At 45.5% G+C, this 27,949-nt stretch overlaps 1 protein-coding gene across 1 annotated transcript in view; it reads left to right on the plus strand.

The window, feature by feature from the left end:
• CUNH6orf89 (chromosome unknown C6orf89 homolog) overlaps positions 1-27,898 on the plus strand; it is a 34,109-nt gene extending 6,211 nt beyond the window's left edge. The window contains exons 2-8 of the mRNA XM_019513915.1: positions 147-354; positions 3,366-3,531; positions 18,423-18,577; positions 18,877-19,016; positions 20,370-20,484; positions 21,208-21,331; positions 22,304-27,898. Of these exons, the coding sequence (XP_019369460.1) occupies positions 166-354; positions 3,366-3,531; positions 18,423-18,577; positions 18,877-19,016; positions 20,370-20,484; positions 21,208-21,331; positions 22,304-22,389 (975 nt within the window). The 5' untranslated portion in view covers positions 147-165 and the 3' untranslated portion in view covers positions 22,390-27,898. The remainder of the gene's footprint in view (positions 1-146; positions 355-3,365; positions 3,532-18,422; positions 18,578-18,876; positions 19,017-20,369; positions 20,485-21,207; positions 21,332-22,303) is intronic.
• Positions 27,899-27,949: the final 51 nt, after the last annotated feature.

Raw genomic sequence — 27,949 nt, forward strand, 5'->3', positions numbered from 1 at the left:
GCAATAAGCCTTAGATTCTGCTGAAAAGAAACCTCCTTCTTCACCTTGAGGTATAAACTCTTGTGATTTTCTGGAAGTGGTAACCTTGGGCTGCCCACATGAGGCTTTTAAAAGGTGGAGGTCCTGACTGTTGATTCTTTCTACAGGGATTGTTCCCTGGAAGCCATGGAGCTTTCAGCCAGCGAACCCAGCATTTATGACAAGCTATCAGAGACCATCGACCTGGTGAGACAGACTGGATACCAATGTGGAATGTCAGAAAAAGCTATTGAGAAGTTTGTCAAGCAGCTCTTGGAGAAAAATGAGCCGCAAAGGGGACCCCCACGGTACCCTCATTTGATGGGTCTTTGCAAGGTAAAATGTCTTTCTCACGTGCACAGGTGGATGACATGGGTGTTGGTGATGGTGTATTTATCCATGATTTTCTTGATGAGTCTGTCTGATTTTACTATAAATGGCCACTTGTATCTTCCTGCACCCATTCCCCAGTGAGAATGTTTAAACAAAAAGATAAGTTGCCTGCACTTTGGCTCTGTCCCAGTGAATTGAAAGATGAGCTTCCCCTTAAAATGTTTAACAGAATGTGGGCCTAGTTCTCAAGGTTAAGACTCAACCCTGTCAGCACTTGCAATGAACCTTTGATGTCCCAGCATGATTTAATAGCACAGAAGGGCAGCCTTGGGTCAAAGATCGTGAATGAGAATTGAGAGATGTGGGTTCTGTGCCTGGCTCTGTCACAGATTGCTGATATCAAGTTGTAGCTCCCTGCATCTGTCTTTAAGCCTGTGGAATGGGTGTGCTGCCAGGATCCTTGATTTCAGGCTCTTGAGGAAAGGAAGGAAGGAGAGCAGCAAAGCAAGGATGTGGACTTCAGAAAAAGAGACTCTGACTTGCTCAAGGAACTCATGGGTAGGATCCCCTGGGAAGCCAGTCTAAGGGGGAGAGGAGTCCAAGAGAGCTGGCTGTAATTTAAAGAAACCTTGCTAAGAATGCAGGAACAAGCCATCCTGATGTGCAGGAAGACTGGCAAGTATGGCAGAAGACCAGCTCAGCTTAGCAGGGATCCCTTCAGTAAACTAAATCACAAAAAAGAAGCTTATAAGAAGTGGAAACTTGGACAAACAACTAGGGAGGAGTATAAGAGTATTGCTTAGTCATGCAGGAATGAAGTCGGGAAGGCCAGAGCACAGTTGGACTTGCGGTTAGCAAGGGGCGTAAAGGGTGACAAGAAGGGTTTCCACAAGTATGTGTGTAACAAGAGGAGGACGAGGAAAAGTGTGGGTCCCTTACTGAATGGGGGAAACAACCTAGTACAGAGGACGCAGAGAAGGCTGAAGTGCCCAATACACCTCAGTCTTCACAGGTAAGGTCAGCTTCCAGACTGCTGTACCAGGCAGCACAGTCTGGGGAGGAGGTGAGCAGCCAACTGGTAAAAAAAAAAAAAAAAAAAAAAAAAAAAAAAAAAAAAAAAAAACAGGTTAGGGACTATTTAGAAAAGCTGGACATACACAGATCCATGGGGTTGGATGGGATGCACCTGAGGGTGCTGAGGGAGTTGGTCGACAAGATTGCAGAGCCTCTGGCTATCATTTTTGAAAGCTTATGGCGATTGGGAGAGATCCATTGACGCAGAGTCAATGGCTTAATGTCTAGTTGGCAGGCAGTATCAAGTGGAGTGGAGGACCCAGGGCCAGTTTTTCTCAGTGGCTTCATCAAAGACATGGAAGATGGCATAGAGTGCACACTCAGCAAGTTATCAGATTACACCAAGTTGTCAGGAGTAGTACATATGCTGGAGGGTAGGCTTAGGATTCAGAGAGACCTAGACAAATTAGAGGATTGGACCAAAAGGGATCTCATGGGGTTCAATAAGGTTCAAAGTCCTGCACTTGGGACAGAACAATCCCATGCACCAGTACAGGCTGGGGGCTGACTGGCTGGGCAGCAGCTCTGCAGAAAAGGACCTTGGGGTTACAGTGGACAATAAGCCAACAATGAGCCAACAGTGTGCCCTTGTTGCCAAGAAGGCTAACGGCATATTGGGCTGCATTGGTAGGTATGTTGCCAGCAGGTCAAGAGAAGTGATTATTCCCCTCTGTTAGGCACTGGTGAGGCCACATCTGGAGTACTGTGTCTAGTTTTGTGCTCCCCACTACAGAAAGGAGGTGGATAAATTAGAGAGAGTCTAGCAAAGGGTAACAAAAATGGTTCAGGGGCTATGGGACATGACTTGTGAGGAGAGGCTGAGGGAACTGGGCTTATCTAGTCTAGACAAGAGAAGACTGAGAGGGGATTTAATAGCAGCCTTCAGCTACCTGAAGGGTGGTTCCGAAGGAGATGGAGCGAGACTGTTCTCAGTGGTGGCAGAGGACAGAACAAGGAAGGAGCAAAGGTCTGAAGTTGCAGGAAGGGAAGTTTAAGTTGGATATTAGGAAAAACTCTCTCACTAAGAGGACAGTAAAGCATGGGAACAGGTAACCCAGAAATCTCCATCCTTGGAGGTTCTTAAGATCCAGCTAGACAAAGCTGGGATAATCTAGTTGGGGATGGTCCTGCTTGGAGCAGGGGGTTGGACTGGGTGTGACCACCTGAGGTCCCTTCCAAGCCTCATTTTCTATGATTCTTTGCTTAAAGCTGGGAAAGCGCTTTAAGATCCTTGATTGAAAGCAGCAGTATAGGTACAACTTATTACTTGGCTGTGGGCAATATTCCATAGGTGAGGTCAAGATGTTTATGATGAAAGATTTCCCATTCAAATTATAGGCAGCAATACTTTAATACTGCTTCTGCAACTCTCTTTGAACCACTCTCTTTTGACAAAAAGAGTCAAGGTTTGTCACTCCTAGAAATGCACAAATGCTGTGTAGTTAGGCAGGCGGTCTCATGGTTAGAGCAGAGCATTGGGAATTCCAGTTTCCGTTGCTGGGTTCTTGATTCACTGTGACGTCTAAGAAAAGTCACCTAATCTCTGGTTTATTTAGAGCTTTACGCAGCTAAGGTAACTCATGCCTACTCCCCCAGAGTGTTTTGAGGCTTGGATAATGTTGGCAAAGTACTTTATAAAGCCATGCCTAAGGGGTGCCGTGGAAATGCAAGTTTATTATTTGGCTAGGCAGCAGGAATTCAGGACTGTTTTCAGATATTTCTCAGCCCCCTGGCATAGGATATCTCTATTGTTGTGTTTTAAAAATACAACCTTTTGTCTGCCAATATTTTTGTTTGAAGGTAGATTAGTTTCACTTTCATATAGTTCCAATTAATGAAGAAGCTTTAGTTCCCTGAGTTACTAGCATCGCTGTTTAAGTGATTCTGAAGATGTGCTTGCTTATAATACCATAATTAATCATGTCTGTTTTCTTTCACAGGGCCTGCTTATCCTGGGGCTAGTCTTGCTAATTGTGTACTTCATAATCCAGCCATATACCCCTTTGCCACCTGAAACCACTCTCTCCAGAGCCCAAGCTTGGGGCTCCCTCATCGTTCATATCCGGCTCCTGTCTTTGCCCATTGCCAAGAAGTACATGCTGGAGAGTAAGAAAATAATTTCTTTGCTGTAACATGCCAGATATGCTGAGACAAGAAAGACAGTGAACACTAAGTTAAACACTTAACTGTGTATACTGGTTGAATCTTTCTCTCGCCTCCAAATTAATAGATGTTTTACTATGGAGACACCAAAATTGGTCTTATCACTTCCTTCATTTCAGCTAGAGCATGAAATTAGCCCCAGTGAAATCCCCACAAGCAATTTCCAGTTTACAGGCACAGACTGGGGTGTATTTTTCTCTATTACTTTTTAATCACAAATCCCTTCTTGCATGTTCTCTCTTTCTGGCATTTAACACTGTGGGACAAAAGTTCAGATTGAAGAAGCAATGTCTCTTCTTTAAGCGTCTCAGTAAAGTTCTATGTTGCTAAGGATAGGGGGACAATGAGGAGCATGATAGATTTCTTTGTAAATGCTGCCTTTTCACTCTTGATTAAGAAAGAGGGGGGTAACTTTGTGAGTCAAAGGCTAGTTTGGGAAGAGTTTTGAAATTTCGCCACATGATTCTGATTGACTTAGAAAAAGGAAGCTTTACCTTAGTGACGCACTGGGAACAGACTCTGGAAGAACACTGTAGCTTTTGCATGTAGTGGTCTCACTGAAGTCACTTAGAGCTCCTTGCATGGGGTAGCTGGAGCATTGCATGCGGTAGCTGTAGCACTGATCCCGTGGTGATGCTGGGGCAGAAAGAACAGCAATGGAAAAGTTTGTGCTGGGTTCTTACCAGAATAGAAGCAGGTTGGTGTACACAAACCCAAACTAGTAGGTGGGAAATAGCGTGGGTTCCTGTGTTAATGCTGATAAACTGTTTCCTGAGACTTTGGTGATGGTGATATGAACATTCTTAATTCTTCTGACGAAGAAGGTGGCATGATATCGATCGCCTCTCCACCCAGCATAAAACAAATACTTAGGTCCTTGCTGCAGCCTGGTTTATATTTAGTTTCAGGGCTTCATTGTGTCAGAGTTCCTTGTTCAGGCTTTGACTTTTCCTGTGGCAGCTAAAAAGGTCACTCTTGAAATGCTAGCTCCCTTCTTGTGTTTTCTCAGTGTCTCCCTTTGTTCCATTGGCTCAAGCACTATGACCTAAGCCCACTTGGGTGGATCAGGGTATCCCCTTTGTTCACTTCCTGGCTTGCAAACTAAGATTTCTTGGGCCAAAAATAATAAACCTGGGTAGAGGAGAGGCCCTGATTTACAGTTGGTATTGATGTGGGGGGAGGGGGGTGTACACAAGCCACTAAAATGCCATTGGTGCTAATAAAACATGTCTCTTCCTTTCTGTGGTAAAATGTCCACAGCAGATAATTCTGCACTTCTAATATTTTAACATGGTCTAGAGAAAAGTAGTTAGTTGTGTTAGGCAGAAGTCATGGCAGTGTGGCACCTTATAGATTAACTTGTTCAGAGAGGTGTGAGCTATGATGACGTAGGCTGTAGCCTATGAAAGCTCATGCCTCTCTGAACCTAGTTAGTTTATACTACCCTGCTTTCTGCTTAAAATGATCTAGTTAGTAAGATGCCACAGTATTTTGTAAACATGCAACTTGTGTATCACAGGTTTTCTCAAGTGGGGAAAGGCTACTGAGGAGCCTTTTCCATTGCTGGGATTGTGAAAAGTCTTGAAGGAAGAGGAGCAGCTTCAGTTTGGTTCCTGTTGAAGTCAACAGCAATTGGCTTCAGGTCCACAGTCTTAATGTGAGAGAGGGCTGAATGGGAGGAGGTTGGGAAGTATCCAAGGGGAATAGGAAATATCTGGGTCTGTGAAGGTGGGAGAAAAAGTTGCTCAGTTCTTATACATTGCCCCAACTCTGCATGGATTTCAGGAACTTGGGGTGGGAAGAAGCCAGAGTGTAGATGTGGGGAGAGGAAGGAAGCAAAGATTGGGGGTGAACCCTTGTGGCTTTGTGGATTTGGAGCATTGTGGGACTGGTGCCTTTTTGGAGGCTTTTTTTTTTTCCAAATGTTATAGCACCCAGTTTCATGGCCTGCAAGAAGAGCGGTGCTGTGGACCTGCTCTGACTCCTCCCTGCCTAGGAGGTACTGACTCACTGCTGCCTGGGATCTGGATCACTTAAACATTCCCAGCTTCCACTTTCCTGCTCAGTTGTTCTTTTAATAACATAGTTCACTGTTGTCTTAGTCACTATCTCTATACCATCTAAATAGGACCCATAATAACAGGGAGTGAAGGCTGCTGCCGTGTCAGCATCTGGGCTGCAAACAGAGCCCAGGATGCACCGAAACTGGAAAAAAAAAAAGGTAAAACATTTACCCTGGTTTGACCAAGAGGAAATCCACTGCATTACCTAAAATATTCTTACCAGGCACTTCCACAGGGAGCCCCAGTGTCTGGGAAATCCTTTCATTTGATGTTTTTATTGCTTTATAACTTCAATACATTACAGAAATGACCAGCAGTCCTCTTGAACCTCATTTCTTATGGATTGCTTGACTTAACAAGTAGAAGAGCAGCGAGGAGAGGGAGAGTAGCAGTACGTGTGAATCTGAAGCATAGTAGTGCCAAGGAAGAGGAATCATTTAGGGTCATTACATGGCATGAACTTGAAGAATGGGAGGGGATACAAGCTACATATGAGGAAATGCCATGAGAGCTGTCAAACTGAGAGATCACCCAGCACAGCGGTGGAAGTAGTTTCCCTTAACATTTATCACTAGACTTGTTGACATACTAGGACATACTATGCAGGCTTTGCACTGGCAAATACTTATTCCCGTAGGCCGAGTTCCCCTGTCTCAACCTGGGGATAATCATCTCCACCCTTTGCCTGTCTTGTCTTTTTTGCTTGCAGGCTCTTTAGGTTTGCAATGTTTCTTAGTATGGGTGTGTCCACTGCCTGTTACAGTGGACCTCTTCATTAGGACCTCTAGGTGCTATTCCAGGGCTATCAAACTCATCCCATACCCTGTGCTGGATCTGTGGGGCCAGCGACAGTAGTAGCAGGACTGGTGGTCTCAGACCAAGTGACCATACGCTCTGGCAGTGGTGGGGCAGTAGGCTGCGGGGCTATGTGTTTGACACCTTTGGGCTACTGAAATAATGATTTGGTGCAGCAGATAAGCCAGTGGTTCTTTTCCCTGCCAGTTTTCTGGTTTGGAAGGCTGTTGGATGTCTTACAGGTTAAACTTGCAACATGTCCTGATGACAAGCACCATGTTCTCAGTGTTCCAACTTTATCACCCTGCAAGCAGTCATAGTGTTGAGTTTGTTGTGCCACTTGTTTCTGTGACTGTGTAAATTGTGATGGTCTTAAAGGCAAAAATAAGGTGTTTGCTGCAGAGTGGTATAAAAGGAGAAGTTATGTGGAGAGACAGCAAAAAAAAAAAAATGTTGAAAGCAAGAGAGACAGAAACCAAACAAGGGCCCAGTTCTGCAAAGCCAGCTTCCTTCTTTAATGTAAAGCTGGGTAGAATGAGTTCATTTCCGAGAAGACTACTAATGACATGCAGAGCCCTTCTTGCCTGGACACGGACTCAAATCCCACATGCCGATGGCTGAAAGCAGTCCTTCACTGATCCAAGGCAGGTATGACTGTCTCCTGCATGAACATGACGTGTTTACTTTGGATTAATTTAACTTTAGGTTAAAAACAGGGCAGACTTACAATGTGCAGCTTTACTCCACCATGAGTCACTGCATGATAAAGTTACCTTCAGAAAGCAAGAGCTGACTATACACCAGTGTAAACTTCATTTCTGTACTAGTCGGGTGTCTGCATCCCTAGTCACCCTCACTTTGGTGGGCAGCTGTTTGCTCAATGTAAACCAGTTCTTCTACCACCCAGCAATGAAGCAGCTGGGTTGGGTGAGCTGGTCATGTGTCCGCTCATTACCATAGAGTAAGTTTATTACAGAGTAACCCCGGTGTTTATTACTGTGAAGAGCAGCATCAACTCCAGCAGCGTAGTAAACACAGCAGCACTTCCCTATCCTGTGTAACCTTTAATTTCAATACAGAGGCCACCCATGGTGGTGCCTGTGAGGATGGTAGGGTCTACATTTGTCTACCAAAAATGAGACTGAGGGCACAGACGCATGACAGTGCCTGATGGGTTGTTTGCAGGGTGGATGCAAATTTAAGCTTCCTTTTCATGTGTACCCTTTCCTCACCACCCCACACCCTCAAGTCCCAAGTCATGTCCTCACCCTCCTTAACTTATGTCTGGCTGACTTACTCAAAGATGTTTTCCCAGTGTTGGCAGCTAAAGTCTCATTGGTTGAGTAAAAGTTCTGCAGAAATGTGTTTTGCATTTTCTCTAATTGAGCCAACGGGTTTACACAGAGTTTGTGCGAGCGAGCACCGGCCCTTGGTCACATTGCGCTTCCCGTGAAGCAAAGGAGAAGTCTGCCCAGCACAAGACGGCTGGATCGATTGGGTAGACTTGGCTCAGGACCCCTATGTAGCACATGTTCTCAGGAGCTTGACAGGACATCTCTGGGGCCTGGGTTGTTTTGTTATCTGTATTGAGACCAAATAATGTGAAGAAAAAAAAATCATATGGGGTAAAGGGCAGCTACATACATGGTGGGTGAGGGGGGTTAGTCCATTTCAAAGGGGAAAGATTGTAGGTAGGTAGGGTGCTGGACCAGACCTTGACTGCCTTATGATCCTTGCTCTGTAATAGGTTTCTTGTGTCACCTTGGGCAGGTTTCTTAAACTGTCTTCTCATATTGAAGAGCACTGCCCTGTTTTGCAAGGGTGTTATGAAGATAAACGTGGTGAAGGCTGTGGAGCAGTCAGATTCTACCGGGGCCATGTATGTACTCTAAACAGAAAGCTGCTTTGCACAGGGACTTTTTGGCCCCAGCATCACTGTGAAGAATATGATATCAAGTAGCTAGACAAACTGACCAGCTGGTTCTCCTTTGGGTCCTTTCCTCTGTTCCCATCAAAATATGCATATTTCTGGTATTCCTTTTCTTTAAATGTGAATTTAAGTAGCAGACTGACAGCCCTGAATAGCTTAACTCCTGCCAGTAAAGAGATGTAGAACAGGCAATGGCAATACCTGCTTTCTGCACACTAGCCTCATGTCTGCCCTGGAGGGAATGCTCCCAGGGGAAATTGGATAGCCCCTCATCCATGGCCTACTCTGTCCTTGGTCACTCTTCTGAGGTTGCCAACGAGAGGGTTAGTTAGGGTCAACATTTTAATGACATGGACCCCTGAGAAATGGGCTGAGACCTTAGAAACTCACTTCACATTGAGCTCCAGACACCGTTCATGTGTTACAAGCTTTCCATCACAACTTGCCACAGCTGGATTTGAACTAGTAAGCTGGAAGGGTGAGAGTCCATCACCTGCGTTCTGTCTCCAAAGCCACCCAGTTTGCCATGACAGCTTTATGTCTGGGCATGTATTCCCTGCTTTACATTTTGATCATCACACACTAAAATGGAAAGTGCAGTGCTTATTTCCAATCCTTTCTGTTTCCCTTAAGAGCCATCAGGTTTTTTTCCTGAATTATTTTGACACGGCCAAAGAGTGTTTTCTTTTTTTTTTCTGTTCCAAATTCTAAGCTTCAGGATTTTTTCTCCTCTTACATTATTTCCAACCCAAATTGCTATTGAAAATCTCAGGGGTTATTATCTCTGCTCAAAGTAATGGGGAGGCTAGTTTTACTCATTTATCAGCAGGTTCACCAGCCACTCCTTTTAACAGATCTTGTCTCTACGTGTCATGTGATGGTAAAGCAGCCTCCCTTGAAATAAGAGGGAAGTCCTGCATTGCTGCTATCATGGTAAAATAACCTCCTAATCCTGTTTTTGGTGCATCAGATGTGAAGAGGATTCTGCCCAGATTAGGAGGAGGAGCAATACTTACATAAGGAGTTAGTATCGTGGAGCAACAGACTGTTCCCTGATGCTGCGGGAATGTCCCGGGGTGAGAGAGCAGTGAGCCCTTCTCTTCCTCCTACCCTTCTGCCCTCTCAGGCACTTCTGCAGCCCTTTGGTTAAGAAATACAGTTTCAGTTCACTTGCCTACATATCTGAAGTGAATCAGGACTTGAACCCTAGTCTCCCTTGGCCCAGGCCTCCAGACTGGCCTGTTCTACCCCCTGGATTGTCCTTCCTCTCTACCATCTCTCACAACTTGGTGAGAGAGAGAGAGTGATGATTTTCCTTTTGACCCCCAGCAAAAAGCGTCTGCCGCATAGGGACCCTTTTTCTTTGCCGCTTCATAACAGGAAGATAAGCTATTAGACAAGATTAGCAGGAACCATAGGGCTGTGCACAAGGTCCCCTCTGAATCCTGTTGCAGCTGCCAGTTGATCTGAACTTCATTGTAAACAACCCTTGCGCAGTATAACCTGAGACCTAATAACAGATGCACATGTTGGCTCATTTAAAGACAAAAAAGTCAGTCTGGCTTAGTGGGGAAGGGCGGTGTAGATTGGGTTTTATACAAAGCTTTACAGCTTTGCTTTGGCTCACATTCAGGCAGTGGTTTGTTTATTTGAAATTGCTGACAGTAAACTAGCTCCAGATAATTGTGGGAACCTGGAATGCAGAAAACTTTCTTTGTTTTTTGCGTTTTGAAGACTCCAGAGAGAGAGAGAGAAAGAGAGAGAGAGAGAGAGAGAGTGAGTGTGTGTGTGTGTGTTTTCTCTCTTCCTTCAGAGCCAGCAGTTTGTGCGTTCATTGCCGAAGGTTTTCATGGAAAGCCACAGATGTGCCACGCCTATAAATAACGCCCACCTCTTGAGGATATGAAGCTTAACACACATTTTGGGATCCCTAGATGTAGCAGAAGTGCCCAGTGGTGGCATCCTGTTTGTATTGGGCATCAGAATTGTGCCGCTCACCTTGGAGGGCATCTGCTTATAATTGTAGGTGCAGGTTTCGTGAAAGGTCTTCCAGCCAACCAGATCCCCACCTGTCAGCGGATCAGTCAGTGTAGATTTACTCAGGGTATTAGGGTTGTTTCTTAACTTGAATAATGATTTCACTATTCATGTTAAGTCAGAGACTTTATTTCTCCACTTTTAGTTGGATCAGAATGATTATCCATTCTCTCTCTCTAAAGGTGAAAATCATACTGCAGTTACTTGACCAGCCATTCCCCATTACTAAAATGTGCAAGTTGGCAATGGCTCATAGCAGTGAATTTTGCCCATGACAAGCAGTTTCCCCATGGTTGATGCTATGAAAACAGCTTTGAAGATGCTTCTTCCTTCAAGTTTAAATAAGTCCCACTTACCCCAAACAGTAGGGGTAGTGGATGAGAGATGGGGGAGAGGATTGTGAGTGTTAGGGCGAGGACCATCTTTTCTGTGCATCTGTACAGTGACTAGCACAACAGGATCCTGGTCCTTGATTGGCGCCACCAAAATAAAAATACTGCTACCATAACATTCACAGCAGTGTTTATGGACTGCTCTGAACTCATCCAAAGTCTCAAACAGCAACATAGTACATATTCTTGTTTTGAGATGATGTTATACACGAATAAGGTGCTTACTCGCCTGATTGAGGAGAAATAGTAATTGCAATGTAGGTGTTTTTACCTAGGGAAAAATGCTGGCCCTTGTAGGGGGACACAAGACAGTGTTTCAAAAGATGTGATTTCTGGCCACAGTCCTGCCCATATCATGGGTGATTTTGAACACGTTGTTTCAGCTCACTGGTTTTAGTTTTCAGGAATGAGAACTTTTTCGTATCTCCAAGCCTACATTTGTTAATTAATGTCTACAAAGCACTGGGAGATCCCTGGACTTTTTTCTTTCTTAACTTTTTTTTATAGCTCATTTACATCTAGCTGGATCCCAAAGCACTTTGTGGGCAAGCCCCATCCTGTTTTGCATCACGTGAAGAGACAGCACAGTAAAAACACCAATAACAAATAGTAATAAAAAGTAAGTGAGCTACTTGGGGGTAGGAATAATCGCAGCCATCTAACATGGCAGTTGCTTGGTCCCATCTCGGAAGCAACAGCAGATGGAAGATGAGACTACAATGTCTGTCAAACAGAAGCCAAATGCAATCAAGTGCTGTCGGGGCTGGTTAAAGGAACCAAGAGACGGTTTTTTTGTTCAGCCTTGCTTAGTCTTGGCCCAGAAGTGGGGTGCCTAGCAACACCAAGACAAGGTCTTCAGCTGACTTAATGAAGCTGTTGTTTAACTTAGTAGCCTGCCCCAGATAAAGCAGCCTGATCATAAAAGACTTTGACCATTTGGCAGCAGGGGAGCGGCAATGAATGCTACCGCTGCTCCCCTGTCACCAAATTTTCGGATAATGGGGCTGGATGACATGGCTCTGTGGGCCGGGGGTTAAGCACCCTTGCACGAAACCATAGCAGTTTTGCCAGGCTCTGAGAAATAGCACTGCAGTGGTGAAGTCTGTGTGTGTATGAGAGAGAGAGGAAGCCAGAGTCCTGAATTTTGGTGTGATCGTTCTACATGCTTACTCAGATGTGTGTTCGCTTATTGGCAGTGCATCAAGAAGCCACATTTTTTGTGGTGGTTGCTAGGGTTGTCACTCAACTCCCACCTGAGTGGACCTTGAGGAAAATAAGGAGTTAATGGGATTAAATACTGCATGACCATATCCATGCAATAGAGAGGGGAGGAGAGGTGCTGATGGGCTGGAAGGCAAGAATAAAAAATCATGTGATTGCTGCTAGCATACTTCCTGTGCTCGAGCCCTGCAAAATGTGTATACACTGCTAATTGCTACAGAAAGGGGTGCAGAACTCAGCATGCAGAGGTATGGGACAGCTCCCAGGGTTCGGGTAGGCCAAGGGTCGAGTGCTGGGCTTTAGAATATAGTTGGTCAGTGTATGGAGGCTTGAGGACATCTTCAGGGTCAGCCCTAACGGTCAGCATAGATGTGGTTTTGCAGCATGCTGATTGATTGGATGTCTTATTAAAAGATCTGCTTCAGACCCTCAATGAGTCTTTTTGGAATCGCTGCAAGAGTTACAACTGAAATTCTGGCAGGCGTTACTTGATCAAATGGCATGACCACAGTGGTCTTCTGGCCTTTGAAGTTTCTGGCCAGAACTTCTGTCCCTTTCTTAATAAACCTTTCCACTGACTTCAGTGAAAAGCCCAGTGTGGAAAGGGACTGAAAATGTGAATAAGAGTTAGTAGCAACCTCAAGATATCTATTAAAGACTGTTTGAAATATTCCCCCTTGTCCAGGGTTCTCTGTAAGGCTGTTTTTAAGGGGCTGTAATTTAAACAGATGTAGACCTCTGCACAGGCATTAAACATAAGTGATTTCTTCTTCTCCATCTCATTTGCTCCTAAAAATCTATAAATTCTTATTTGACTATCATGGCTGCAGGCTAGATGAGTCACTGCTGTGCCTGTAAGTTCTGCCTTGAATCTGATTTCACCTTTGAATTGTCTTGGGGTAAAATTAGTCAAGCTCAGTCCAGGCTCAGATCTCTGAAGTTAATCTGATGATCCGCCCAGATGAGAACTGTTCTGGTGCTGTTTGACAATGCATTAAATATCCGATGGATATAAAAATAAAAGGCAACGTTGGGTGGCGGTTAGTGGAAACATTTGCAGTCAGACTGATCATCGCAGTTGGGGAAATGGAGCACCTCTGCCTAGGGCACTAAAGAGTCCTTTAAAAGTCTGATCTAAAGCTCAGTGATGTCAGCAAATCTCCCTATTGACTCCAGTATTCCCAGTACTGCTCCTCAAGTGCACTTGGGAACACTGTTACTGGTGAAGACGTTCTAGTCTACCTAGGACTTCTTCAGAGGGAGAGAGGCAAAGGGTTTTTGATTATATATTTTATTGGACCAATTGTATGCTTGGGAGAGATGTTTGACAAGCTTTTAGGTACAGAGTATTCTTCCTTGGGTGTGAGTAAATATCCAGGGATCAAAAAAAAAACCCATAGGGAAAAAACCAACAGAGCAGCACACAGTCAGCGTGCGCTGCTGAACAGCAGTGCCAGGCTGCCCAGAGCCGCACTGTGGCTACCAGCCAGGCTCTGCCCAGCAGGATCGCTGTTCCTGCAGCCCTGGGAAGCTCCCAGAGCCCCAGTTAAGGTTGGTGGGGCCAGCCCAGTGCTCCCCATCTGCCCCCAGGGTAACTCTCCATGTACCAAACATGCATGTGGCACGGACATTGCCCAGGGGCATGTAGCTGCAGCGCATGGTGCACCGCTGCTACTTGTCCCCAAGGAACCAAATGTCTGCGCTTATCTGGACGCAGCCTTCCTGTCCAAAAGCTTGTCTAACATCTCTCCCAACTATACAGTTGGTCCAATAAAATATATTCCCAAAAACTTCTTGCTGCTTGCACACTTCCTTGACCACTCCAACCCTGTTCAGGGAGAAGAGGCAGGAAACATATACCAGGTTGTGAGGATTTTCTTCTTTAAGTTTTCACAGTTAAGCCTGCCTGATGTCTTAGCCTTAAAGGAAACTGTCAGTGACTTCGGAGAGCCAGGATGTGATGCAAAGCCCATTGCAGTCTCTGGGAATCTTTCCATCAACTCTGGAACAGGTTTTCCTGGGCAGTGGAGTCATCCGAGAGTCCATATAGAAAACGGTCATTAGTATTGTTGGCAGGGTGTGGGGATGGACATCCCTGTACCCTGGTGTAATGTACACTGTTTTATCTACTGGTGTAAATTGCATGGAGCTCAGGAATGGATAGACTGCCAGTTATCCTGGGATAGGCAGGCAGCTATTACTGCACCTTGCTAATAGATGGGGAGGAAGTCTGTAATTTCCTGTTTCATTTCATCAAATGAAATGGACACTTGTAACTATTTCAGGGGTAATTCTCTGCTGTATTGAACAGCGTAACCCTGATTTAGGGGTTGGTGTAATCTGTCTGTTTCTTGTACTGGAATAACATTGATTACACCATAAACTTTATCTGTCTGTCTGTCCCCTGAGTCTTGCTGCCAAGAACCTTGTGCATTTCATAGAAGCTCTTTGAGGCAAGCTGGCGTAGAGGTCAGCCAGTGAAGTGTGTCAGCCTTTTAACATTTTATGCACCTAAAATATTTAAATTCTTCAGCACTTAAGCATCTGGGGTATAATGAGCTAGTTCCACTTCACACACATTTTCAGCAGTATCCTGGAAATGAGGGTTGTCTGTATCTCTCCAAGTCTTGGGGGAGAACAGGTGCTTTGCAAGGTGCCTGGGCTTGATGACGTACGTTGAGCATCACCGCCTGCTCTTGCTAATCAGCATGGGGCGTTTGCTGAATAGGATGTCTTGATGAGGGAGATCCTGCTCTTTCTGTCAGGTTAGTGTGAGCAGGCTCCCACTAGCTTTGTTGGCTTGGGACAGGGGCAGGGCTTGACATTCAGATCCAGCTGTTCCCCTGCTTTACCTGTGGCTGGTTAGGGTATTACATCTTGCATTGTGTCAGGGTTGATGATAGTTTTACGTATTACAGATTTCTACAGGATGGTTTGGATAGGGATGATCTGGTCTCAGGCAGGGAGTTGAACTAGATGACCCCTGAAAGTCCCTTCCAGCCCTACTTCTGTATGATTCTGTGACAGCAACAGCAGAGCCAAAGCCTATTAACTCCCTTTTCTAGTTTCCAATCCAGCTGTCTGCAAACCAGCACTTGACAGTTTGCACACTCAGATGCACCTGTGAGTTTAAAGGCAGTTGTTTGTACTAGCAAAAGGGCAGACAAAAATTGGAGATTGTGAAAAGGTCAAAAGGGAGGGGAGGTCATTTTAAGCTGATCATAACAGGAAAAATATTTGTTCCACATAGTGGAAATTATGGCCCAAAACCCTTATACTTAATCATTGAAACATTTAAAGGGAAATGCCCATATGTTTGTCTGTCCTACAGTAGGATCTTGGAGTTAAGTCGTGGACCCGGGGGCCTGATGTCCATACCATGATAGGTGGTGGTCACGGCACGCTGGTTGCCATTCTGTGAAAAGAAGGCCATGTGAACATGGTGCTGGGGGAAGCTAGTAACAACTGAACCAGCACCCCAAAATGTAATGTGTGTTTGTACACACTGATACTACAGCTGCTCTCACTTGTCATCAGGCTGTAGAGGAATGAATTATGCTCATGCCCATAGCATTACATTTTAATACAAATGGATGTAGCTTAGTAGTAATGGCTGTGTTGCTCTGAAAGCTTACCCTCCTAAATCTACAAACTGATCACACACACAGCATGCTACACTGCAAGCCCAAATAGTCCCCCAGGGTGTCTGGGCAGGGTGATAATGTGAAAGGAATGTAGGGGTGTAATCAAAAAGGAGGAAAGGAATACACTGCAAGGCGCCTGCTCCAGTCCCCGGTGTGCTCTTGTACGTACATCATCCTCCCTGGTACACACAATCTATTCTCCCTCCATCACTCCCTCCCTCCACATAGAGGCCCAGCCCTCCTCTCCCATCGCACTTTTCATGCCAGTCACACACGTTCTGATACGCAGGCTAACACCCTCCACAATAAATCTAAAAGATTAATTAAAACTCCACCAGCCCCTCATGCCGCATTTATAATGCTTCTCGAATGCTCTTTGGATGGGTTATTCACAGTGAAAATAAATAACCTCCTGAATCAAGCGATTTTGAGAATGCAGGCGTCTCACACTAGTTCAAAAGAGAATTTGGGCCCGGGTCTGTAGGGCCACGTATCAGACAGCTACGCCAGTCGCTGTATAGAATTTCAAGACCTACGTTTGGAGAATTTCACCAGACACGATCATCTCAGTGTCCCTCTCTTGATTGTGAATTACCACTGTCTAGTCTTAGGATATGTTTTCTTGCTGGACTAATGTTATCTGGGGTTAGTCTGGTGAGATCTTTCAGGCTTTTGTTTCCCATCATTGACTAACTGGGGGGTTTTGCTCATTTTTTTGCAAATTCCAACTCCTTACAGTGGCTGAAACAAAGATTTTCTTTTTCACTCTCTCGTAAGTAGGGAGGATGGGAAAAGCACACCGCAGCAGTTTCTTAAAGCTATTGAAAAACTGTTCGGGTGCTTAGAGTGGAATTGACCTTTTGCTTGGAATGAAAATGTTACAGTTGATATCTTTTTCTTAAAAACAGCACTTTTATTTATTTGTGTTATTCTCATAAGGAACAGGAATGATGTCTTGGTCCTCTTTAGTTTGAATCGTAGCAGTAGTACATGAAACCAAGCTTTGCAAGTCAATGTGTAATAAGGAATTGAACAGGATGTGGAAGGACACACGCGTACACACCCTCCCACCCTTATCATCAATCAGTGAACCATAATCTTCTACAGTGGTGATCCCTATCTGTTGGGGAGTAAGGAAAATAAACCACTTTCCTGTTGTATGATGCTTGTTTTTTATAACTCATTATACCTAATGACTTAGCCTGAACTCCAAAATGCTAATGTATACCTATGATTTGCAAAACTACCTAAAGGACTTAGATGCCTAATTGCTAGCCCTCAAGTTCCCCTAGATAGTTTTGAGAACTGCAAGCTAAAGGCTGTGATTCCAGGTTCAGAGGAAGACATAGATCCTATATGCCCATACATTGAGCTTTTGGCTCCTGGTAGCAGAGGAGAAGATCAGCATCTCAACTTTCATTTAAAACCATGTTTCTAGCCTTCGTGGATACAGAAGAACATCTTGAAAGTTTGTTATGAATGTAGCCCACGTCCATCTTTATGGTAAGGAAGTGTATTCTGAGTATGCAGATCTTTTATCTTGAGGCAACTTGATTTAGTACAAAATAACCAGCTTGTGAGGGCAAGCCCTAAGTCTGGTAAAGAGCTGGAAATAACCCTCAGACGTGAGCTGCTCCACTTTAGTGTGCTAGTACCCTCTCCTAGGGACTGTTACATGGGAGCAGGCTCTGGGGGCCCTGTGTGGGCTCTGCATTGCTTTAATTCAGTTCTGCCTTCTGATCTGGGTGGGCAAACCCAGGCACCCATGTGCAGTGCTGTTGATGTCACTGGGACTCCTTGGGGGCATAAGGCTCAGGTTTGTAGGGCTGTTATGAGGTTAGATCCTGCTCCTGCAACTTACAGCTGGTGGGTGGACTCCTGCTGGCCTCTGAGCATTGGAGCCAGCATGGCATTAATCATTAACTGTGCTTTGTCTGATGATTCAAAGTTCTACAGAAACCCCTTTTAACTGTTACCCCGTTCCACCAAGGAATCTGCTCACTGCTCAAGAACAGGCTATAGGCACAAAACATTCACAGAATCGGGCAGAAATTCTGAAGATGTAAAAGTTCGTATTTCACCAAGTTTCTTGTGCAAATCCAAACCATTTCCCTGAAGTATCTGATGCCCCAACCCACCAGTGCTACCACATGCAGGAGCCTAGCTCAGTACAAAGGAAACCTGTCCATGGTGAATGGTGGACAGGAAGCAGAGATAATGTTAAGGGGTAAAAAGGAAATTAGCTTTAATAATTCACAGGTGGAGTTAAAGTTGAAAAGAAACTATTTTTAACTGTCAACTTCCTTCCATAAATCTAGATGGCTCCTAAGTTAAATATTTGAATTGCTCCATAGTTTGTGTATTTATTTCAGGTTAGTTGCACAATAAGTGGTCACTGGCATTTCCCCTAGCTTCCAAGTATTGACATCCGGCAGGGGCATAATCCACCCTGCCGCCCTCCAACGTTTATTGACAAAGAGTAATTTCCTTCCAAGATTCTACCTCCAAAATCTGCACCCCTTTTCCTTACATAATGCCCAAGGAAGAAGATGCCAGTAAGAGCTACACGAGTTACCCTAACACAGCTTCCCTGATGATTCCTTGTTAATAGGTAATAAACTTTGGAAGACATTGGTAATCCTCACCATATTGGGCTGGGAGGTGGTGAGGTTGTGATCCGAAATCTTGTATCTTTCCATTTTGTTCCTCATGATATAAACCTTGTTCCTTCTTTCTTTCTTAATCTCCATAGAGTGCCATGACTGGTGGGGACTCGCTTGCAGACATAATGACTCTAAAGTTCCTCCCGACTGTGTTTGCTGTTCTGCTGTAGACAATCTCCAGATAATGACTGACCTGGGACAGTTACCAGAGAAACTCCACAAGTGTCAGCCTCTCCTAATCAAGGTAAAGCATGTATTTGAAGGCTGAAAGGGACTGTTATGATTCTGTAATCTGAAATCCTGCATAGCACCAGGCAGAAAAACCTGCTCAGTAACGTCTTATTCAAATCCATAACTTCTGTTTGAACTAAAGCATATGTTTTAGAAAGGCATTCATTCCCTAGGTAAACTGTTTCAGTGGTTAATAACCCTCATTGTTAAACATAACAGTCTGCATAGCTGTCAGTATTCTTCAAGGGGTGGAAATGGGAGAGAAAATAGCCCAGGTGTATGCCCTGAATCTTTTTCTTATGTTCGTTTAAGACAGGGCAGTATCTGTCATATGAAGAGCTGAAGCATTTTCAGTCCCAGTACCCAGAATTGGCAGAGGTTACAATAGAAGAAAATGCAGCCGAACTCTGGAGCTGCCATCCAAGAGATGAATTCCCTTTTGCCTTCCCTTGGTGAGTTCAAGGCAAACTGGAGTGGCGGAAGTTGTACACCACTTTACCCCAGGAAGGCCCGGCCTTTGGTCAGTTCAGATGATTGCCCTGGGCTGGAGAGCTCCATCTGATGGGAGAAGAAAGGAGAGGCGGTTGCAACCTCCCTTCTTCCTAGCAGAGGTGTAGTCTGTGGAGACCATTGGCTCTGATGTGTAATGCTTTAGTTTGATCTAAGTGGACAGTTGTTCTGCTCAAGATGGAGAATTGCATGCGGGTCTCTGCAGTCTGTGTGGGCTGTTCTTCACATTAAAGGTCAAGGCATTCTTGTATGACTTCTTGGGCTTTCTTTGGACCATCTGGTCTCAATTGGAAGAAGCAGATTTGAAAGGACCCCATTTTTTTCAGTTGAAACTGTTTGATCTTGAAGTACAGAAGGGGGCTGACCCTTCTTTGATCTGTGCTAAAACTCTTAGTATGTCTAAGGCTTTGGCACAGTTTGAAAGCCCTGTAAGGTCCCAGGCTGCACAGAGCAACACTATGTTAAATCTTTCCATTTTGCCTGTCACTGCGGGGCCAGTCTATTTTGTACGAGTCCCCCTGGCACTTATGTGAGTGGTTGGTGCCATACTTAAAGCTGCTTTTCTCAAAAAGGGCAGGTGTGAGCAAAGAAGTGTGGTGAAGCTCAGCAAGGGTACAATGGATTCTGTATGTTGGTCAGTGGTTAAACAGGGCTCTTCAAGTGAAAGACGCAGCATTCATTAACAGTCATCAGTAATGGCAGGTGGATGATCTGTATATTGACACAGATGTATTAACACTGTCATCCCATCAGGCAGCAATTTAAAAATGACATGCCTCACCCTAACTCTATCCTGTATTTTCTGGCCTCGTGAATAGACTTGGATGTTCTGCACATGATCCATGTGGTTTCAGTTAGTGTCATACAAAATGCCACCTCCACATTTTTTTGTAATGACTTTGTTTGATTAATGATGTTGAATGCAAAGGGAAAGGAGAGGAAGAGGTACTCTTTAGATCTCTGCAATGAGGAATAAACCCTTTGTTCCCAAATGATCATGCTATATACCCCCTGTTCGAAGGTGCCTTGCTGCATCACTGAGGGATGAAACCAGTGCACAGGGCTAGAAGCCAGGGAGCCTTGGGTTCTAATCCAGCTCTGACAGTGACTCCACATGAAGAAGTTACTTAACCTGCCTGAGCCCCAGTTGTCTTGTCTAAGGTGGGGCTATCAATATGCATCTGCCAAGCCCACAGTGGTGTGGAGAATGAATGTCTGTAAAGCACTCCGTCACAGGATGCAGCCTTATAAGTGCTTGCTATTACAGTAATGTTAGCCTTTAAAATGTTTTCCAGGAACAAAACTCAGATTCTCCAGGAACTCTTTCCTGCCTTCTCCCTGCTGCCCTTCCTCCAGGTAGTCTCCCTGGAAAGCTGCTTTCTCATCCACCATCCAGAGTTACAGAATAAGGTGAGAAATGCATTGCAGCAATGCTTTCCTCCTATGTGTGTGCCTGGTGCACTGTCTGCACAGGCTGCAGGTCTGGCAGGGACTCCTCAGGGGATCCTTGTGCATCACCTAAGCCATGAAGAGAGTAAGGTCTTGTACCTATGTTCAGCACAGAGCTGATGTCATTCCCGTGTAGTGCAGTTGGCAGCAGACACTCCATCCAACTGTTTAAGTTGGGAAACACAAGTGAGGATACCTAAGTTTTGTCCCTGTTTCTGTCCCCAACTTGCTGTAGGACCTTGAGGGCCTCAGTTTTCTTATCTGAACAGTGGGGACAAGGCTTGGCTTCTACTGAAGAAGATTGTGATGCTGGTTTAGCACAACTGCTCATAGCCATTTTCTGTGATAGATCGGGGGAAAGGAATTCCCAACTGTCCCACTGTCTGCCCACTTGTTCTCTGTCTTCTCTTCCCTTGGAGTCCCATGTTATCCCCCCTTCTCCATTTTTTTTATCTGTTGGGATGTTGGAGTTTGGAGAAATAGCGAGTGAAGGAGCACACGTATAGTGTAGTCAGGGCTTTGATGTGCTTGTGTTTTGCTAAACCCATAAGTAGTAGTTGTCCATCCAGCAGCCACCTGCCCACATCAGCCTTGCAGAAGATCGCAGCTGGATTCTGGCTTTTTGAGGACAGGGAGGAATTCCGATGCAGTGCTCTCCATGTCTCTCTCTCCCTTGTGTTGTAGACCCACAGACTGCACAGTGTGTTTGCTGTTGGAAATGGCCAGTTGACCTTGAGCATCATGCCTTCTGACAAATGCAGAGAACACTGCAAGACACTGAAGGTGGAGCTAGAAGCTGGGGATTTTGGTGAGTATCAGTGCTGCAGCTCCAGACCCCTTGTCCCAACTTGGTCTTACTCTCACTACCTCTGAAAGGAGTGAGCATCAGCTTCTAGCACCAAATAATTGCGCCTACATACTAGGCAACACTTCCACATAGCAAAAGAGAAGAGTTAAACCCCAGCCCCTGTGGAGCATAAGCCATGTGACTCCTAATGATAGCACATGCAGCTTTGTGTCTGAGGTCTGGTCTGCACTGGAGTTCTGCCAGCACAGCGTTGAGCGTATCCACACCCCAGTGTCCTCTGCGTCGGCAAAGCCCTCCGGTTGCCAACAGAGTTACTCCAGCTCTGTTGAGTGAAGTAAAACAGCTGGCTGAAGGTGCATAGAGACACTCCCTCAACCGTCTTCTGGCTGCCACAGTCCCTTCAGCCACTGGTGCCTTCCCAGAATGTAGTTGGCAATCTGGCAGCACAGCTGTTGACAAGCTGCACGGCGACCACCCCAAATGATTGGATAGGCATGTGCTTCAGCAGCCTGGCAGTGGTGGCTGTCTTTTGGTGGAGGAGGAAGGCGTGTGTAAACAAGGCCAGTGGCCTGATCCTTTCCTCTTTTCTAGAATCCGCACTAGGTTCCCAGGATCATATGAGGTCCCAAGCACAAAGGAACTTCTTATCTGCGTTCACCAAATGGCTGTTGTCTCAGCATTTATGTCTGTCCAGGTCAGGGTCCATCAGTGCTTGGAGTGGAAACCATACAAGCATGGGCAAAGTGCTGCGGGTAATGGCACTTGTCATTAAGTGGCTCCTTGTCCTCTGAGTCATTGCTGATCAGTGCCCTGCTGTGGTGCTACAGCCTGAAGAAGGTGCCTTTGGGAAGGAGTTGTAAACCAGGGGTCCTGATCCTACTCTGTCCTAGACCCACATCCATCACATTTGTGCATAAACAATGTCTAGTTGTATGTCTGTCTAAGACCGCCTCTCCTTTGTGTTTCCTGAAGGCTATGCTAGCGAGGAGCACTGGACACTGAGCTTTCACTCCAAAGGAGCAGAACCTGTTGTGGTTTGCGATGGATCCGCTAGCTAAGAGCTGTGGGGGTAATGAAGCTTGCTTCAGTGCAGGGACATTGCAGCGCTGGGGACAAAGAGACTGTGTATAAACACGCTAAGGCTGGTGCAGCTGAAATGTCAGAGAAGGCAGGTTTGCCAACCCTACACATTTACAACGCAGGGGACCTTGCACTTAAAATAACTGTATTCCTGACTTCTGAGGTAGTGTTTGCCTTTTCTCAGAAATGCCTTGGAGAAACTAGAGCTGAAATGATCTGACCCTCAGGTAAGCCATGGATTTGCACTGCAGGTGTTTCCCTGAGAGCAAGCACGGGGGTTTCTCAGGATGAGACTTGCCTTGTGTCACTTGTGAATATTGTGCTTTCGAAATTTCACGGGGAGCTGCAGACTGCAAGAAAATTGTGAATAAAAGTCGTCACCCCAAAGGGGTAATTTGGGGCCTGCTAAGGGGGTTGGTTTGCCACGGAGACAAGTTACTGAAAAATGTCATGTGCTTTCCCCCTCGTAACACTTAGGTGGTTACCCATGCTAGCCTGAAGTCACGGTGGCAGCTTGGTTCAGAGACATGAGCTTTCATAGGCAACAGCCTACTTCAAGTGCCTACATCTGACCAAGTAAATTGTTGCCTACAAAAGCTCAAGTCTCTCTGAGCCAGTCTCTGAGGTGCCACCCTGCCCTGTCTTTTGCCCCTCATAACATGCATCACTATGTGCCCCAGAAAGATAATAATGTAACCCCCCTCTCCCCCAACCCAGTATGGGCTCTGTGCCACAGGGACAAAACAGGCCTTCCAGCCTGGGTTCAGAGACTGCCACCCAGCAGCATTCCTCTGCCAAATGTATCTGTCTAGCCACTGACTCCTTTTGTCTGGCTGCGAACGCTCTTCTGCATTTTCCCAGCAGCAGTGGCTGAATCCAGTGAATGGTCACTATATTTTCCCTGTGTCCAGAATGGTTGGCAGGAATGGGGCAGTTGTGACTCTGAGGGTATGGTGGCTTTGGGTGGAGCCCATCTTTGGTGCAGGGAAGTGCTGCATGAGGTTCTCCTGCTAGGTCTTTGCATCAGATCCGCTCTCCTGCGAGTTCCTCTGCTGGGTCCAGTCTCACTTTGACCCCTCTGTTCAGAGATGGGAGATTTTGACTCGCAAACTTGGGAACTCAAAATCCTCAAAAAAACCCCCAAAAACCAAAAGTTACCCTCCTGCCAAGCCCCTTTAAAGTGTCCTAAGATGGCTGCCTAAAGCCATTATAGTCTTCTCTTGAAAATTTGGCTCCAATCTAACAGTGGCCAAGGAAGCCTTAATCACAGACTTTGCTTGGGTATCACACTGCACTTGTTTGGGAAGTGCTGATCCAATTTCCCTGGCTAGTGTAGGCAGGATTTTAAGGAGGGCAGCCTCTTAGGGTTTGCTTCATCTGAAAGGTCCTTCTTCCCTTGTCGTTTTTGTATTGCCTTCTTCTGTACCTCAATGCTCCATTTCCCTCCAGAATGACCGTTGATATTTTTCCTGAGTCCCTTCCAAGCTGCCTCTACATGTTTCCTGTTGCTTGTGCACTCCTTTGTCCAGTGCCTTAAGAGAGGATCGGTTTCAGCACGTGCAGCGGTTCCTCCCAAGCCTGATCCTTTGGGTCTGTGTTTCTGCTGTGGAAGATCACTTACAGATGTGTCAGACTGAAGTCAGAGTCCAGGGCTGTGGTTCAGGACATAAACTCATGCTCGTTAATGCAGGATGCGAGGAGTTACGGTGTTTATGTTTGAAAGCAAGTTAATCATGTTAGGAGAAGCGAGACTCTCTTCATTTGTAAATATTTTTAGGTCTGTTTAAACTAACAGGCTGGGAAGATTTCTCTCCATCCCTTGCTGGTTTTTAGCAAGAGGCGAGAAACAAAGGGTGCGCTTATTTATTATTTGTTACGATGATGATCAAAAGACCTAGACAGGTTCAGTGCCTCATTTTGATCCCTGTTCAGTAATCAGCACAGAGAAAGACAGCTCCAGCTCCAAAGAATATTCAGTCTGAGGGTTTGATCCTACTGACATTGTGGATATGCATCACTCGAGTTACTGCTACTGAGTCTGGTGAGACTAATGTGTGTCTGTGCTTGCAGGATTGGCCCCTAAACAGACACACAGCATAAGCAGAATAGAACATAAAGGGGGATGTTCATGCACTGTAAAGGGCCAACTTAATTGGCAGCGAAGTGTCACCTGGAGTTAGGTTAGTAAAACTCCCAGTATTTCGGTTTTTGGTGTGGTTTAGCCTAATGATTTTATATGCATTGCTGTATCCACAGATGCCCCCCTTTAGCTCTGGGTTCTAATAAGTTAATGGGAGTTTTACCTTGCACTTTAATAACAGCAGGACCAGGCACTAGAAACATGAACCAGTGACTTGCTACTTCTATTTTGGCAGCTTCTCAAGTCAAGCTCGGAGGCTAAAGAGGTTACTGCAGTCACTTGGCTTTTCTGTGCCTAGTCCCGTTTATATAAAGTTTTAAATGGGAGATGCGTGCAGCGAATATAATGGACTGGGTGTTAAGAGTGTGGGTGGGTTAGTGATAATGTTGTTTCTAAGTGTCCTTGAATGTAACTTGCAGGAAGTTGCAGAGACAGTTCTCAGTTGTGGTTGAAATGGCTGTGTTTTGTGGACCACATCAGTACAGCTCCCTGGCTGCTTTTTGGAAGCAGAGGAGATCAGTTGATCGACAGTACAATCGGGTTTCTGACTGTCTAGCAAGCAGTAGATTTTGAAGCCAGTGTGTGCCTGCTAGAAGGGCTTTCCTGACAATGGCTTCTCCCCGGCGCAGAGAGATCTTAGCAGAGCATTTGCAGCTGGTTGGACAGAAGATGGTAAATCTGTCCTGATTGCAGATTCACTTTCCAAGTGCAATTTATGGGCTCTGCATGAGTTTCCAGATCTGTGTCTGGGCGATTGCACTGCATACGTCCCAGCCTCTCTCCCCTTGGAGCTTTCATCATTTGTTTTTGAACTTGAAGTGTTTTTTTTCTTGTCCTCTTCCAAGAGCTATAAGGAATTAAAGGCAGCATTAACTGCTGAACTAGAACAGGAGGGCCTGAGTCTACTAATCTTTTCCTCCCCCCTCCCGCACTTAAGAATCAGATTTGGTGCTGTGTGAACCAGTGCCAAGCCCTGATCTGTAGCCAGATTTCAAGCCTACCCTTGTCCTGAGCAGCTGGGCAAACAGCATAACATCTTTAATGTGGCCTTAGCTGTCAGGATTTGAGCTCTCGCACAAATAATACTGAGATTGAGATTGTGTGCGCCAAAGTGAAACGTCAGCTCCTGCCACCACCTGTGCTGTCCAGGCTAGAGAGGTGAAAGGCTGCAGGCAAGTCCAGTCCCTCTCTCGCCTGCTGATTTTGTGTTTTGAGGTCACAACTTCACACAGTCACCCAAGAAAGCCATTTCCAAAGGCTGTGGCAGGTTATGACCTAGGACCTGACAGAAAATGTGTTTAAACCTTGTCCCAGCCAGCCACTTCCCAGGGATCTGTGGAGGCTGTAAGAGAACGGCCGTCCTCTCGGGTAACGGAGCCACCTTAGCAGTGAACGTGGCGGGACCAGCTCATTGATGCTGTGTATTCTGTTGTGTGTTTCTACCACCTCAAACATCACCTGGGTATTTGTGGGCCCTGTTCCCTTCCCAGTGTCTTGAGACAGTCTCTGCGTGCACCAAGTTTCCTTGTTTTGTCTCTCCTTCACTGGCTTCTTCAAGGTGCCTCTTAAAACCTTCCACGCAGATTCACCCCCTCTCCTGAGCTTCAATGCCAGCCCGGAGCTGGACTTGTGATCACTGAAATGCCAGGGGCTTGCGACCTGCTGTGAAAATCCACCAGCTGAAGCTGACTCCCTAACCCATTACCCTAATGGCCCAGGGTAACAGAATATTTTGCTTGCCAGTGTGGGAAGATCACCTGCTCCAGGTGAGTCAGTAGGGAGTATCTTGCAGAGGATGGATTAAGGCCGACCTCTGATAACAGAAGACACTGATGATCCCTCTCTCCCTGGTTTCTGAACTCAGGATAATTGAAGGCAGGAGAAAAGGAATCTTGTTATGTCCAGTCTTTCAACACCAGGAAATATTCCAGCTTCCCCCGGGGCACTGGGGCTGCCAAGTCCTGCTGATTTTTAATAGGGCTTGCACATGGAAATCCCCCAGACAGCTTTACAGCTCTCAGCCTTGGACTTGCCTTGCAAAACCCCAGAGAGTTTTTCCAGGGGAAGAGCCCACTAGGTCACATAGTTTTCACTGCACTTAGCCCCTTTCTCAGCAGCTGTTGCAAAGCAGATGCCCTCCAGCAAGGAACCAGGGATGGGATATTGGCTACACCTGCAGTGTTGACTTGGTCTTTAGGCTGTCTCATTGCCCATAAGGGTGTGGAGGCAAGGGGCAGGTGGTTGCTGATATGTAGGGGGATAACTAATTTACATTGACCCTGCTATGAAACCCCAGGGCAAGTGGGGCATCTCTAGTTTTGACAGGAGTTACCTAGGTTCAGTCAATGCTGTGCTGCCCCCTCTGGTTGGCTTCTCCTAGTTTGATGCCAAAGCTACAGGGCCTTGATTGTACAAGGACACCTAATGCACGTTAGTTATATCCTGGTAAAAACTCTGTTCCCCTTCCCTGCCTTTTTTTTCCCTGATTTTTCCAGCAAAGACAAAGCCATGGAGTAGCTGAAGAGAAAATCAAGTGAAAAGGGCTGTGAATGATAAGAGAAAATTGGGTTCAAAGGGGATCCTACAGCTGTTTCTCACAAACAGTGCCATAGTGAGTGGCCTGCCACTGTGAAGAGGGGTTGCAGGATCACGCCTCTCCTTGCAGCATGCTGAATGCCCTCTGCTCCATGTAATTCAGTGGAAGGCAGGGAGATTCGGGCCACAAGTATGGAGCAGCTGCAGCAGCCTTGCACCCATGACGAGAAAATAAGCCTCTCAGAGGCTTCTACTTTCTTCTCTTCACGTATTTTCTACATAAAGCTACGTACTTACTTTGCTCTTCAGGGCTGCTGACCATAGGTCTTGTAAAGTGTAGATCTACTGTTGTACTAAGCCAGACATGGGAGATAACTGGCTTTTTCCCTTTGTTTTTGAGACTCGAACAAATGATAGTGTATTGTTAGCATCATCTTTGTGTAGGGGGGAAATAGGGGATATTATGGTTAATTGTAACATATTACAAAGGCTCAGGGCTGTGCTGGGGAAACAATCCTATATATATATATATAGCTATATCTATATATATCTCTATAGATATATATAGATAGATATAGATGGATATCTGTAGATATAGATATCTATAGAAATATATAAAAATACATTAAGACTGTTTTGAATTATGTACACTGTACACTTCAGTAGCTGTTAATGTAAATATGCAACAAATGCAGAATTTTATGGATGGTTATAATTTAATATATTGCAAACTTTGTAAATACTTGGCTGGGGGGCTGTAAAAAGTGTAAGTAACTCAGATTTGTATGTACAAATAAAAAAAGATGTTTTTACTTTTTGCAATGAAATACAAATGTTGAGGCACTCCCTCCTCCCCCCCTCCC

This window comes from Gavialis gangeticus, unplaced genomic scaffold, assembly GCF_001723915.1.
Source record: "Gavialis gangeticus isolate Ggan-Ray unplaced genomic scaffold, GavGan_comp1, whole genome shotgun sequence".
Taxonomy (NCBI): domain Eukaryota; kingdom Metazoa; phylum Chordata; order Crocodylia; family Gavialidae; genus Gavialis; species Gavialis gangeticus.